Here is a 14,245-nt window from a genome sequence, read left to right as displayed (position 1 = left end):
GACTGTTCCATCTCCTGAAAACTTAAAGTTGTCCGAGAAAAGACGTGTAATTATAGCATACTAGAAGGCTCAGCTGGGGACAGGGTTTTACCTATTCATAATAATATAGGCATGGATATTGATCTAATAATAAATTGGGAAGCAATTCCACAATGAGGAAGGAGAGAGCGAGTGCCTTAAGGGGAGGGGGTCTTTGTGTAAGAAACTCCATCACCTTCCACAGTGGAAGTCAAAGGATAATGTGAAATCGAAAAATAAGTAGCAATTTAAACACATTATCTAGAATCCTGGAGTAAAACACCAAAAGAAGGGGTGACAAGAGTTCAAAGTGGTTGGGTAAGAATAAAAAGTAAATTTTAAAAAATTATTGACATAAAGCACACCAGGGGTCCTTATTGTGGAGCGTCCGTAGAGCCTCTCCGAAGGGTGGGGGTCCTTAAGCCGTAGGGTTGTGTGTTTGTGTACGTTTTGTTCAAAGAAGCGGGATGCTGGACTCTGGAAGGGGAAGGGTTCTCTGAGATGAGGCAGCACGGGGTGGGGAGAGGCAAGGCCGTCAGGATTTGTGAAGAGCCCAATTCATGTTCAGGGGACCCTTATCCTCACCTCACCCCACCCCCAAGGAAGCTCAGGACCCCCCAGGGAAGGCCAGACTAGGGTCCCAAAAGGAAGAAGAGGGCACATTCTGTTCAGTTCATTTGAGTGGTTGTAATTTACAAGGGTGTAACTAACCCCCAATGGATGGTGCATACCCTGGGGCAGGTAATGTGGTGAACAGTGGCCTCTCCAGGCTGGGAACTGTGAGGAGGGGAAATGGGGGGCAGCGGGAGGTGGGGTGGGAAGATGTTGGCTGAATCCAATGGGAAGCCAGATCCCATTGATGCAGAGACAGAGCTGGGAAGAAAAGGGCAGGCAGGTGTGGAAGCTAATGGAAGCCACCAACAGCGAGGAGCGGAGGGACAGAACTGTAGGTCAAATTCCATTCTTAATCAGAAGGGAGGGTGGTGATACCAGGCTCTTGGTTCGGGACAAACCTCTCCCCTGCATCCTGGGCAGATCCCCCTCATCTCTTCCCCGCCCCTCCCCAAGTGTTTCTCTCTCCTCACCACCCCTGCCCCACCTTCTGAAAATGCTTCTCCAGTGAGGAGGGTGGTTCCTGGAAAGAGCAAAGCAGCCACACTGGACCAGAGAATACAAACAGGTAATCAACATAAGAAAAGATGCTCAGTGGGTTTAGCATCTGCCTTCAGCACAGGTCATGATCCCAGGGTCCTGGGATAGAGACCCACATCGGGCTCTCTGTTCAGTGGAGAATCTATTTCTCCCTCTCGCTCTGCTTGCTTGTGTGCTCTCTCTGTGTCTAATAAATAAAATCTTTAAAAAACAAACAACAAGTAATCAACCTAAGAAAAGACGCTCAGGGGTACCTGGGTGGATCGGTCAGTTAAGTGTACCACTCTTGGTTTTAACTCAGGTCATCTCAGGGTCCTGAGATAGAGCTTCATATTGGGCTCCACACTCAGCGTGGAGTCTGCTTGGGATTCTCTCTCCCTCTCGCTCTGCCCCTCTCCCCACTCATGCTCTCTCTCTCTCTCTCTCTTTCTCTCAAATCAATCAATAAATCTTTTTTTAAAGATTTTATTTATTTATTTGACAGACAGAGATCACAAGTAGGCAGAGAGGCAGGCTGGGCAGGAGGTGGGGAAGCAGGCTCCCTGCTGAGCAGAGAGCCTGATGCGGGGCTCAATCCCAGGACCCTGGGATCATGACATGAGCCGAAGGCAGAGGCTTTAACCCACTGAGCCACCCAGGCGCCCCTCAATAAATAAATCTTTAACAACAACAACAAAAAAAGACATTCACCTTAGTGAGCTTGAACATGAGAACGAAACCAGGAAGGAACTTTAGGAAAGGTGCGGACATGGAGAAGTTGTAGTCTGGCCATCTTCTTAAAGATAATAGGTTGGCAAGTTTAGTTTTCTCTGCTTTGGATACTGGCAGGCTGAATTATTTGTGTCAACTCTCGCACTTAACACAAGGGAAATGCTGGCTACCTATATTTTCCCATCTCAGAAGCAGTGAAGAGAAAACAGTTTGGCCATTTGTTGTAACACGAATCAGGCATTTACCAGGGAACCCAGCAATCACACGATGGGTGCTTTCCCAGAGAAATGAAAATACATGTTCACACATACAACGGGCCCATCAATGGTTATGGTAGCTTTATCCAAACAGCCAAAAATCAAAAGCAATCTGGGTATCTTCCAGCAGGTGAACAGTTAAGCACGTTGTGATACTCCCAGCCCATGGAGGACAACTCAGCAATAAAATCGAATGAACTCTTGGCACATATAACAGCTTGGATGAATTTCCAGAGAAGTATGCTGGTGGGGAAAAAAAAAGCCAAGCCCAAGAGGCTGCACACTGTATTATTCTATTTCCGTAACATTCTTGAAATGAAAAGAATCATAGAAATAGACACTAGAATATGTTGCCAGGGATTAAGAAGACGGTAAAAGCCAGGAAGAGGAGTGAGCGTGTTTATAAAAGGGCAATCAGGTGATCCTTGGGGTGATGGAAATGTTCTGTATCTTTTTTTTTAAAAGATTTTATTTATTTATTTGACAAAGATCACAAATAGGCAGAGCAGCAGGCAAAGTGAGAGGGGGAAGCAGGCTCCCTGCTGAGCAGAGAGCCCGACATGGGGCTCTATTCCAGGACACTGAGATCATGACCTGAGCCGAAGGCAGAAGCTTAACCCACTGAGCCACCCAGGCACCCCAAGAAATGTTCCATATCTTGATAATGGTGGTAGATAATGCAAACCTACACGTTATAAAACCACATGGAACTAAACGCACACACACACAGATGAGTTCAAGTAAATGCAAAATCTGGACATGATCAGGGAGGAGATTATATCAATGTCTACATCCTGGTATTATGTTATTGTTTTGTAAAATATTATCATTTAGGCAAGCTGAGTTAGGAATACACGGGATCTCTATTATTTCTTATGACTGAGTGGGGACTCTACAGTTTATCTTAAAATAAAAAGTCTCATTTTCAGGATACCTGGGGGCTCAGTTGGTGAAGTGTCTGCCTTCAACTGAGGTCATGACAGTGATCACAGGAAGTAGCAGAGCTGGGATTCAAGCCTATGACTCCAGAGCGCATTCTCCCTCCACGTCAACTCAACAAAGGTGCGGGTATGGGGAGTTGTGAAGATCCATTACATTCATTCACCTATCTCTACTGTCCATGATGTACCAAGCCTGGGAATACTAGAGAGACTACTAACCAGATGCTGCCCTGTGAGGTTTACGCTCTAGTAAAACCAGCTAATGTTAAACTAGATGATCAACAGGGTAATGACAGAGTAATTTGAGGGTGAGACAGAGGACCTGGGGGTGAGAGGGTGAGCTCTAGTGAAAGCATGGCCAGGGAAAGCTAATTTGGGCTTGGGCCAAGAGTTGGATGGAGCTAAGGAGCCAGCCTTACCAAAATTAATAAAAGGGAAAGAAGAAAGGCTCAGGAAAGGAGAAGCAGCAAGTGCAAAGGCCCTGTGGCATATCTGAGGGTCAGAAAGGAGGCTTGGATGGCAGGGAAGAGATAGAAGATGAGGTCAGAGAGATCACAGTGGAGGCTTTGGGTGCCAGAGGGGAATGTGGACATGGCATTTAGGGACCTGTAGGTCATGGCTAAATTTTGGGACTGTATTCTGAGATTCACAGAGAATGAGAGATTTGAAGCAGGAGTGACACAACTTGATTTGCATTTTAGAATCCTTTTTCCGGGGTTACCTGGGTGGCTCAGTGGGTTAAAGCCTCTGCCTCTGGCTTAGGTGGTGACCCCAGGGTCCTGGGATCAAGCCCAGCATCAGGCTCTCTGCTCGGCAGGGAGCCTGCTTCCCTTCCTCTCTGTCTGCCTGCCTCTCTGCCTACCTGTGATCTTGGTCTGTCAAATAAATAAATAAAATCTTTATAAAGAAACCTTTTTCTGCTGCTATGTGATATTCAACTTCTAACTGCTTCCTTCCCCTTCTTCTCTGCCCACACCTGTCCAAGCCACCATCATCCCTCCCATAAGCTGGAACAGAGCTCCTGGCTTCTATCCTCAACTCTCATAGTCTTTTCCCCTATCCAGCAGCCAGATGGATCCCTTAGATCTTGAATCTAAGCAGACCCTTCTCTGCTCAGAAAACCCCATCTTCCCTGGCTCCCCCCTCATTCAGAGCATGAGGCAGATTTCTTAACAGTAGCCCACAGGGTCCTGCATCATCTCTCACCTCCCCCCCCACCCCGACATGTTCCTTAAATACCTAAGGCGTGCTCTGACCTCAGGGCTTTTGCCCTGGCTCTTCCTTCCGCTTGAGACAATCTTCCCCACATGTCTATAAGAGACAATTTCCCCACATATCCTCTCTTAACTTCTCCAAGAGACCTTCCCTGACCACTCTCTATTTCCCTACCCTCTTTATTTTTTTTCTCTGTAGTATATAACCTTACCCAGTAAATTTCTATCATTTGTTTGTCTTGTTATCTATATAAAATTCCGCTCCATGAAGTCAAGCATTTCTGTATGTTTTGTTCCTCACTGTATCTTCAGCACCTAGAACAGTGCCAGACACACATTGAGTAATCAGTAAATATTTGCAGAATGAATGAGCAAATATTCTCCCCGTGTCTCTATACCTCTGCGTCGCATTCCTCAGTAAATCTTTAGTGAGGGAATAAAATTAAATATAATGGCTAAAGCTCACCTTGGACATCCCTCTGCTAATGACTTTACCTGTGTTGTCAGCAGCCATCCTCAGAATAACCCCTTAACAGGATCCCCCTTGCCGTGATCCCCCTTTTGGTTAAATGGAGGAGACAGTCCAGAGAGGTGACATTACTTGCTCAAAACCACACAGCTGGGAGTGGCAGTGCCAAGATTTCCCGCCAGGCACAACAGAGATCTTGACGACAATGACCGTGACTTCCTCGGTCCTGGGGGAGTCTCTCACCTCCCTGTCTTTCTTTTCTCTTTCTTTTTTTTTTTTTTTTTTAAGATTTTATTTATTTATTTATTTGTTTATTTATTTATTTGAGAGATAGAGCATGAGCAGGGGGAGGGACAGGGGAAGAGGGGCAGGGGAAAGGGGCAAGCACACTCCACTATTGGGCTGGGAGCCAGGTGGAGTTCGGGGCTCCCTGTGCAAGCTCAAAGCCAGGCAGGCTCAATGTCAGGACTCGGAGATCACGACCTGATCCGAAGTCAGACGCTTAACCGCTTAACCGACTGAGCCACCCAGGTGCCCCCTCGCTTCCCCATCTTGGCCTCTGCATAAGCATGCCTTACAGTCCCTCTGGGAATCTGGACTGCCTCTCTATGTTTGCCTCCCCCACTTTCTCTGGGTCCCCCTCCTCCTGACTCACCCTTGCCCCGCCCCGCCCCTCTCAGGACTTCCAGGCACCAGGCAGAGAGGGAAACTCACCAGTAAACAAGGCAGCCTTGCAGTCTGGAGACTGGAGCGGCCATGGTGGGGGTGGAGGTTGTGAGGGAGTAAACACGAGGGCTGATGAATTTCTCATCAGTATCATCTCTGCCTTTCCCTCAGTACACAGCCCCAACCACTCCAGGGAAGAAGGCTCGTCTGAGGAGGGATGTCTTTCAGTTACTGATCCAGTGAAACACCACCAGGAGGTGGAGGAAGGGTAGACATGGCCGTAATAACAAAGTCCTAGAAAAAAACGACTGGGGATGGGGGATGGGGGTGGGGCATGGGATAAGCCATAAAGGGGGGAAAAAAAACACAAAAAGTCTTGTGAGCAACAGAATCGGAGAGTTTCCAGACAGTAGGTGCCATTATTATTATTTTTTTTTAGATTTTATTTATTTATTTGACAGAGATTACAAGCAGGCAGAGAGACAGTCAGAGAGAGGAGGAAGCAGGCTCCCCGCTGAGCAGAGAGCCCCATGCGATGCGGGGCTCGATCCCAGGACCCTGGGATCATGACCCGAGCTGAAGGCAGAGGCTTTAACCCACTGAGCCACCCAGGCGCCCCGAGTAGGTGCCATTATTAAAGGCAGTCATGGAACCTTGAAAACTCCACCCGTCCATAGTCACCCTCACGCACGCAGAGGATCCCACCGCCCCAGCGACCAGCACTGGGTCCACACGCAAGGACTCACACCTGCTGAGCGAAAGGTCCCGACTGTGATGACTTTGTGGAAAGCACTTAGCCCAGAGACCCCCATACTCGTCCTGGTCCCTCCCTCCAGGAGCCTCATTCTTCTGTGTGGTAGATTCCTGTCTCTTCTGCCTTCAAGAAGGTACATCCCTGTCTGGCAGGTTTCATGTGTTCACTCTGTGAAAACCTATGAGACTCAGCTACCCCCATCCTTCCCAGTTTCCCACCTCATCCTACAGTTCCCACACCTGGCAAGTCCCACCTTGCCTCCTGCTTTTTTGGGGGGCGGTGGGAGGTGGGAGTAGAGAGAGAGAGAGAGAGAGAATCTTAAGCAGGTTCCATGCCCAGCATAGAGACCTACACAGGGTTTGATCCCATGACCCTGAGATCGTGACTGAGCCAAAATCAACAGTCAGACACTTAACTGAGGGAGCCACCCAGGCGCCCCACCCCTGCTCTCTGCTAACCACTGTTGCAGACTTTCACCGGAAATGGGAGGATGTCCTGAATTCGGCTCCAGCCTACCCTCACTGTCCATATAACCTTGCACAAACCCCTCCAGCCCTCTGAGCTTCCCATGGCTCATCTGATATGTGCGGTTTTTAATGCATTGTACAGGGTCTGGGTAGGGCATAATTCTGACCCAAAGAAGATGCTCAGGAAATAAGGGCCCTTAAAATTATCACCTTAACTGTGTCTTAATTATCTTAGCTAATATTTAATAAACTCATCCAATGAACCAGGCCTACGTTCTGGGACAGGTGATGACACCATTCTCTCTTGACAGAGGGGAAACCAAGGCTAGGAGATGTTAGGTAATAAGCCCGCTCAGCTAGCAGGTGGTGGAACCAAGCTAGACTCCGGGACTGATTAACGAGCATTTACCCATGATGCTGTCCACCAACTAACCTGGGGTGTTTTGTTCTCGAGTCACCCCACTGCCTGACCCAAGGACACCCCCCCACACTCTAGAACAGAGAGTTCTAGACTCACTTCTTCAGGGAGGTGAACCAGCAGAAAACTTCACAGTCAACCATATGACCAGGGAGGTCCTTTTATTTATAAATTTCCAGATAGTGCTTGGTGTGCACATGAATCCAGGGATCTTGGCCAGGAACCATGGCTTGAAGAACTGAATTCTTGAATCCTTCCCATCCAGAGGCCTATTTCCACATCAGCAAAATAAGAAAGTGGGGCGAACTAGACTAGATAGTCTGGAAGACTCTCTGAAGCTCTTGGATGCATTCATTTATTCATTCATTGTGCTGACTAGTATTTATTGAGGCAGTATAGGGCAGTGGTTAAAGGCAAAGACTTTGGACTCTGGCACACCCAGGTTGGAATCCCCAATCTGCTGCCTGCCACCTGTGTGACGGTAGACAAGTCACCTAACCTCTCTGAGCATCAGCTGCCACCTTTGCAAATCATGACTAATAATAGCACTTACCTGAAGAAAGGGATGAGGGTTAAGTGACTCTAGTTGTGTATGGTGCCTTGTGGGGATAGCCTCAGCTCTCGCCTCAGGGCCTCACAGTCCAGAGGGGAAGACAGACCAATCCCCGACTCAGAGTGGACAGGACTGGCATGTGGTCACCTAGAGAAGTTGACCCAGGGGTTCAGCCTGAAGGTCTAGAGGGCTTCCTGGAGGAGGAGACATTAGAGCTGAACAGTGACAGCCATTGTAACCACTCAAGATACAGGAGTCACCCATGTGAAAAGTTATTATTGGTCCATGGACATTTAGAGCAAGGAAACAGAATGTGGTCTGGAGGGCCACACCACCTCCATCCATTCATTCATCTTTTTCTTTGTTTAAGATTCTATGTATGTTTTAAGTAATCTCTACACCCAACATGGGGCTTGAACTCACAGCCCCAAGAGTTGCCCACTCCATGGACTGAGCCAGCCAGGCGCCCCCATTCATTCATCTTGTTAATATCCCCTGCTCTGCGCAATGCCCAGCCCTGTGCTGGGCAATGCTGGGGACACGTCAGTGCCCAAGACAGCCCTGATCCTACCCCCAGGGCTCATGGATTACCACTGAGGACAGATATCAAACAAGTCATTATCCAAAGCATTACTTCAGAAAGGAAATTGCAGAAAGCTAGGAAATCGTATGGCACGAAAACTTTTCCTGTGATATACATGAATTTCTTCCCTTTGTTGCCTCCCAACCATGAGCCCATCCACAGAAAAAAACACATTCACTCAATAAGCATTTATTAAGTTCTTTCTGAAAGCATAACGTGTTGTTTCCCATTGGGGATTTTTAACACACTTTGTTCAGACTTTGCTTCCTGAGCAAACTGAGACAATGTGAGGTGATGGGGACAGCCCCACTGCCCCTACCCAATCAGCAGCAAACAGAAGAGCATCCTAAAATACATTTCTCCTATGTCCCTCCCCTGATTATAGCCTTCAATGTCTCCCTATTGCTCTGAAAGCAAAGACCAATGGACTAACTTTGACCTCTATCTTATTCTGTAAGACCCAATACTTGCTTTATCAAACATTTTGAAATGTCTCTTTAATATTCTAAAATTAGGGGTACCTGGGTGTCTCAGTTGGTTCAGCATCTGCCTTGGGCTCAAGTCATGATCTTGGGGTCCTGAGATCAAATCCTGAGACGGCTCCCTGCTCAGTGGGGAGTCTGTTTCTCCCTCTCCCTCTGTGATCTCTCTCTCTCTATCTCTGTCTCTCTGACAAATAAACAAATTCTTTTAGAATAAAAATTAATAATAATAGGGCACCTGGGTGGCTTAGTTGGTTAAGCGTTTGCCTTCTGCTCAGGCCGTGATCTCAGCATCCTGGGACTGAGTCCCACATCAGGCTCTCTGCTCAGCAGGGAGTCCTGCTTCTCCTTCTCGCTCTCCCTCTGTGCTCTCCTGCTCTCAAATAAATAAATAATCTTACAAAGTAAAATAATAATAATAATAACAATATTCTGAAATTAAACTCACAGGTAATACAGACCACCAACACACAGGTTTTATTTTTAAAAAGTAATATCGTGTCCTGAGTTACAAAAGGGAAATAGAAGACAGCCATTCATGATAAAATAATAATCTATTTTCATGTATGAATGCTCAGAGAAGGCCAATCTAAAACACATCTCATTAGGCAGATACTAGCATCTCTGTGGAGACTCCCACAAATGAGACAGGGACAACTGTGTGTTGTTTGGACAGTTGCCACAGTCAGCATAGCCTGGGGTGGCGGGGCTTCTAGAAATAGTGAACAGCTCTGAATAACAACGTGCACAGTGGTTGCGTTCCAGGAAAAGTCAGTGTATCCGAAAATACCGTAAGAGCACTAGCATTTATATGCAAAACACAGCTAGGTTCTAGACTCAGATCATCACAAATGCATTTTTCTACATATATGGGTGTCCAGTGGGGACACTGGATGGTAACGTGGGGCCCAAGATGGATCTTGGTCATGTGGATCGTGGAGTTCTCCGGCATCTGCGGTCCCTGCCCCCTAAATCCAGTCACTGCCAATGACTGTGACAAACCCAGAGGGCTTTGCCGAAACATCCCCCAAAAGCAATCTATGATCTGACGGCTTCCAGCCCGCACACGCAGGGTTGGCTTATCTTGGATCCTTGCTCTGTTCTGTCCACCCCACCGCCCTTGCTGTCCCCCAACTTCAGGGTTCCATATCTTGTGTCCCTCTTTCTGGAAGGTTCTTCTTTGTGGTCTCACCTTCCAGGCCATTACCCAGCCCCGTCTCCCTCAGAGCACCCTGTTTATAGGTAACCGGGTGTCTTGGGGTCTTCTGTTTTCTAATTTGCTGGCTGTTCCCCTCAATGGGCTGGTAGCTCGTGAAACGGGCGCCAGATTCGCTGTGGTCACTGGTGAGTGTCCAGCATTCAATGACATAAGGAGCCTCAGTGACTCTGCCCTGAGTGGTCAAGGCGACAGATGAGGCTAGTGGAGGAAGAACTCCTGGAATAGGGTGTGGGCAGGAGGCAAGCTTTTTCTTGGCCCCTGAGGTCAGGGAGGAAGTGGGACAACACACAGGGTCAAAGCGGGGCGTTCTAAGTGAGACCGTGTCAGGCCATGGTCCTCTGCTACCTCTAAGATCAACTCCCAGTATTTCTAGAGTCAGATTGGGCGTGAATTCCAGCTGTGCCACTCCCCTGCTGAGCAACCTTACGTACATTCCTTAACCTCTCTGAGCCACACGTCCGTCTCCGTAAAACGCAAGCGATAATGCCCACCTCCCTGAGTGGTCATAAGGCTGACATCATGGGGATCTCACAGATCGCACAGATCTCATTTCTGGAACGTAGATCTCGTTTATACAGCATCGAACACCGTAGTGTGATTCAACAAATATGCTGAATATTTGGCTCCCAGTTCAGGACCTGGGTCAAAGGCCCAGCTCTGTCACTTGCACGCTCTGTGACTCCAGGCCAGTGAGTATCCCTCTCTGAGCTTCAAGCAACTCATCTATCACTGGGGGCTCGTAACTGTGTTTCCCACATAAACGCTGTGAGAATGAGACCAGATCGCGCAGGTAACTGCTGTGCAGCACAGTGTCTGGCCCGGGGTAAGGACCCATTATCATCATCAGGAATGGCTCTGGAGTATCTGGAGGCCCGTAGCCTCGGACTAAGGGAGGATAGGGGGCAAGGGTGTATTTGCACACATGGAGCTATATGGAATGGGTAGGGAAACTGAGGCCCAGAGAAAGGAAGGGCTTTTCCAGGAGTCGCAGAGGCAGAGCAATGACCACAGAGAAGGGGAAGGGCCTCCTTCCCCCTCTCGGTGGGGGATTACAGCCGGATGAGGAGCAGGACTGTGGGCAGGGAGTGGGCCCTTTAAATCCTAAGCTCCACCTTTGTTTAGAAGGGTCTTTGGGGGAGTATAAAAGGGGGGTGCAGTTCCTCTCTGCTCCAAAAAATCACCTGCTGCTCTTGCCCAACGGCCCCCAAGCCCTGGCTTCTCTCTAGCCGCCCCCCTCTTCCCGCCCCCCCTCCCCCGCCTGGGAGCCATGCAGCTGCCGCCCTTTGACATGTGGAAGGACTACTTCAACCTGAGCCAGGTGCTGTTGGCCCTGATCCAGAGCGGGGGGCAAAGGCCCGAGGCCCAGGGGAATGGGGACCCGAGGCCCGGGCCCTCTCTGGGGCTGGAGCAGGGCGTGGGAGGGCCAGGGGCTGGCAGAGGTCTGGCCACCCTGTGTAATTTCTGCAAGCACAACGGGGAATCACGGCACGTCTACTCCTCACACCAGCTGAAGACCCCAGAGGGCGTGGTGGTGTGCCCTATTCTGCGGCATTATGTGTGTCCCCTGTGCGGGGCCACCGGGGGCCAGGCCCACACGCTCAAGTACTGCCCACTCAACGGCGGCCAGCAGTCTCTCTACCGCCGCAGCGGGCGCAATTCGGCCGGCCGCAAGGTCAAGCGCTGAGGACACAAGGTGCCCACCCCGCAGCAGCCCCCCGATCCTCCTGGTCTAGTCCCCGCCAAGTCCCCGGACCCTCCCCGCCAACTCCCCCAGCCCTTGGGAGCTTCTGGCTCCCAGAGCTCCGTCCCTGCTGGATCCTGAAACACTGGAGACTACTGGGGAACCAGGCCAGCTCTGCCCCCCCCCCCGGGGGACCTCACAGGCCTTAGAGTTCTGAACTGGGGGTGTCTGTGGATTCTGGGTGCAGCAGGACTGCACGGCCTTGGGGCTCCTTCTGGGCCCCCCATTCAAGGCTCTTTTCGTCTTTCCCGGGCTGCTGGGCATGCGAGCACTGCCTGCCCCCTTGACTTCTCAGCCCCGTGGTTCCATTCCTTCTGGAATTCCTGGACCAGTGGACCTACAGGACCCAGCGTGCTCTCCCAGGCCCGCCCTTAGAATTTGGAGAGAGTGAGCAAGACTGGCTTGGATGCTCCAGCTGAGAACTTCCAAGATGGGATTCTGACGCGAAACCTGCCTTGTCCACCTTCTTAAGCTACCTGTAGACCCACCGGTTTCATCACAGACCTCCCTGGACTGTTCCTTCCCTGCCCCAGCAGCCCATTCCATCAGGAGCTGGGAAAGGGAGGGGACATGATGCAGTGGGGGGGGGGGTGCGGGGGAGGGACCTGGTATTCCAAGGCTTCTCTGGGAGTGGAGAACCTTGGGGTGTGCGGACAGCCCTCAGCTCCCCCTGGTCGACCTTCTTGTTGATTCTGTTTCACTGTACTCTCATCCCCAACCGCAAGTCACCGCTGGGCGGTTCCCAAGCAGGAGGAGGGCATCTCTCCACTGCCTCCCTTCCACCTTTCAAATCCTCATGGCTTGTTAAAGGTCTTTTTTTTCCCCCTCCCATTTTTTCCCCATCCTCCAACACTTAATCCACGAAGCTCCGATAAAAAAGGGGTTTTAGTGCCCACTTGAGAAAGGCAACTGCCTCGGTTTTCTTTTAGGGGAAATGAAAAGAAAGAGCTCCAGTCAGATTGTAAGTTGCTCATTTTTTGGCTCAGGGCTGGGGGCCTGGTGTTCAGTTCTGGTGAATAAAGAGCGTTTCTGGTTGTCTTTGAAATCACTCTGGTTCTGTCTTCTCCCCTGGAGACTGGGGGAGGGAGCCACGTTTGCCCCAGTAGGGAGGCAGAACAGGAAAGGGTCCTGGGTTCCTCGCACGATATGCACCCCCCTTCGCGTTCCCTGACACAGGTCACCTAGGGACTGGTCCCCACGTCCAAGCCTCCACCTTATCCTCAGATTCCTTTTCCATGCCTTTCCTGGGGCTCTGTCCAGGGGTCCCCCTCCCTCCCCGCTAGACCACAGGTCTTCCAGGACCAACCTGATGGGAGTTCTTTTTTGTTTGTTTGTTCGTCTTGTTTTAAAGATTTTACTTATCAAAGAGCGCACAAGCAGGGGGAGCAGCAGGCAGAGGGAGAAGCAGGCTCCCCCATGTGGGACTCCATCCGAGGACCCCAGGACCACAACCCGAGCCAAAGGCAGGCGCCTAACCAACTGAGCCACCCAGGCATCCCCTTGATGGTAGTTCTTAAACTTCAGCTCCCAGATCACCTTTGGAGAGGTGATGGGAAAAAATGATCCTCGGCCCCTTGAAAATCCACATATGCACAAGTCATCTGAGGGTTTCTTTTATCCCAGCAGGCCACAAATACTTATTGATCGCTTACCTTGTGCCAGGCATCTTTCGAGGAACTGGTGGGTACAGCAGGGAACAAAGATGACATGTGAGCAAAATCCAAACGAAACGAGGCAAGCAGAGACTATCTGGAAGAACGGCATTCCGGGCAGAGAGGACAGCAGATTCAAAGGCCCTGCGGTGGCGGGAGGCCGGCTGAGTCATAAGAGTGAAGGTCAGAGAGTCACATGGGAAGGGCAGTTGAGAATCTTGCAGACCCTGGTTCTGCAAGTTCTCTGGTGAGAACTTGACCTTTATGCCCCCCCAACCCGCCCCCCCCCCCGCCCCAGACCATGATGTGCACCATGGGCCCCTTCGTATGTACCTTAGTCACACAGAGACCAGAGATCCCAGTTTAGGACCTCGCAAAAACACAGCTCTGCGCACAACAGAGACCACCCCCCAAGTTAAATTAAACAATAGATAAAAAGAGGACTGACTCCCCAACCCCAGAGCTGTGGCATGTCCCTGACAGCAGGGTGAGCCCCAGAGGAAGAGGGAGCTGCATCGGGCAGGAAGGTGATGGCCTTTCAGATGGGGCTATGGAGGAGAGCCTTGTAGTTTATAATAAAGGGACCACGTCTGACAAAGTGTGGGCAGCAGGTGTGGAAAGGGAGAAAGGGTGTTGCGCACCGTACTTGGGGACATTACAAAGGGTTGGGGGGACACTTTAGACCCGGAGAAGTGAGAGGGAAAGATGCTGAGGTGGGTCTGGAGTGTGGAGCGTAGGAGGTTCTTGGGGACAGCCACAAGTGCTTCACAAGGGGACGCATCCCGGAAGCTTCTAGACACCTGCGATGGGGCTCAGAGGAGACGGCTGGAGACAAGCAGTGGTTGTCAAGTGTGTGGGTTGTTGGTTTTGTTTTGTTTTGTTTTTTTGAATGAGTTAAGTCATTTATGCAACACATAATTAAGTGGCATGGTAGCTGACAGAAGGTGG

The 14,245-nt window shown here is 50.1% G+C and overlaps 1 protein-coding gene across 1 annotated transcript; it reads left to right on the top strand.

Moving 5' to 3' along the window:
- The first annotated feature begins 11,171 nt into the window (after window positions 1–11,171).
- Window positions 11,172–11,588, top strand: NANOS2 (nanos C2HC-type zinc finger 2). Its single transcript, XM_047710284.1, has one exon. It carries the CDS (start codon window positions 11,172–11,174, stop codon window positions 11,586–11,588), a length of 417 nt encoding a protein of 138 aa, XP_047566240.1.
- The last annotated feature ends 2,657 nt before the right edge of the window (window positions 11,589–14,245 follow it).

The sequence above is a fragment of the Lutra lutra genome, chromosome 17, assembly GCF_902655055.1.
Source record: "Lutra lutra chromosome 17, mLutLut1.2, whole genome shotgun sequence".
Taxonomy (NCBI): domain Eukaryota; kingdom Metazoa; phylum Chordata; class Mammalia; order Carnivora; family Mustelidae; genus Lutra; species Lutra lutra.
The sequence above is the reverse complement of the archived record's forward strand: the minus strand, read 5'-3'. Positions and strand labels throughout refer to the sequence as shown.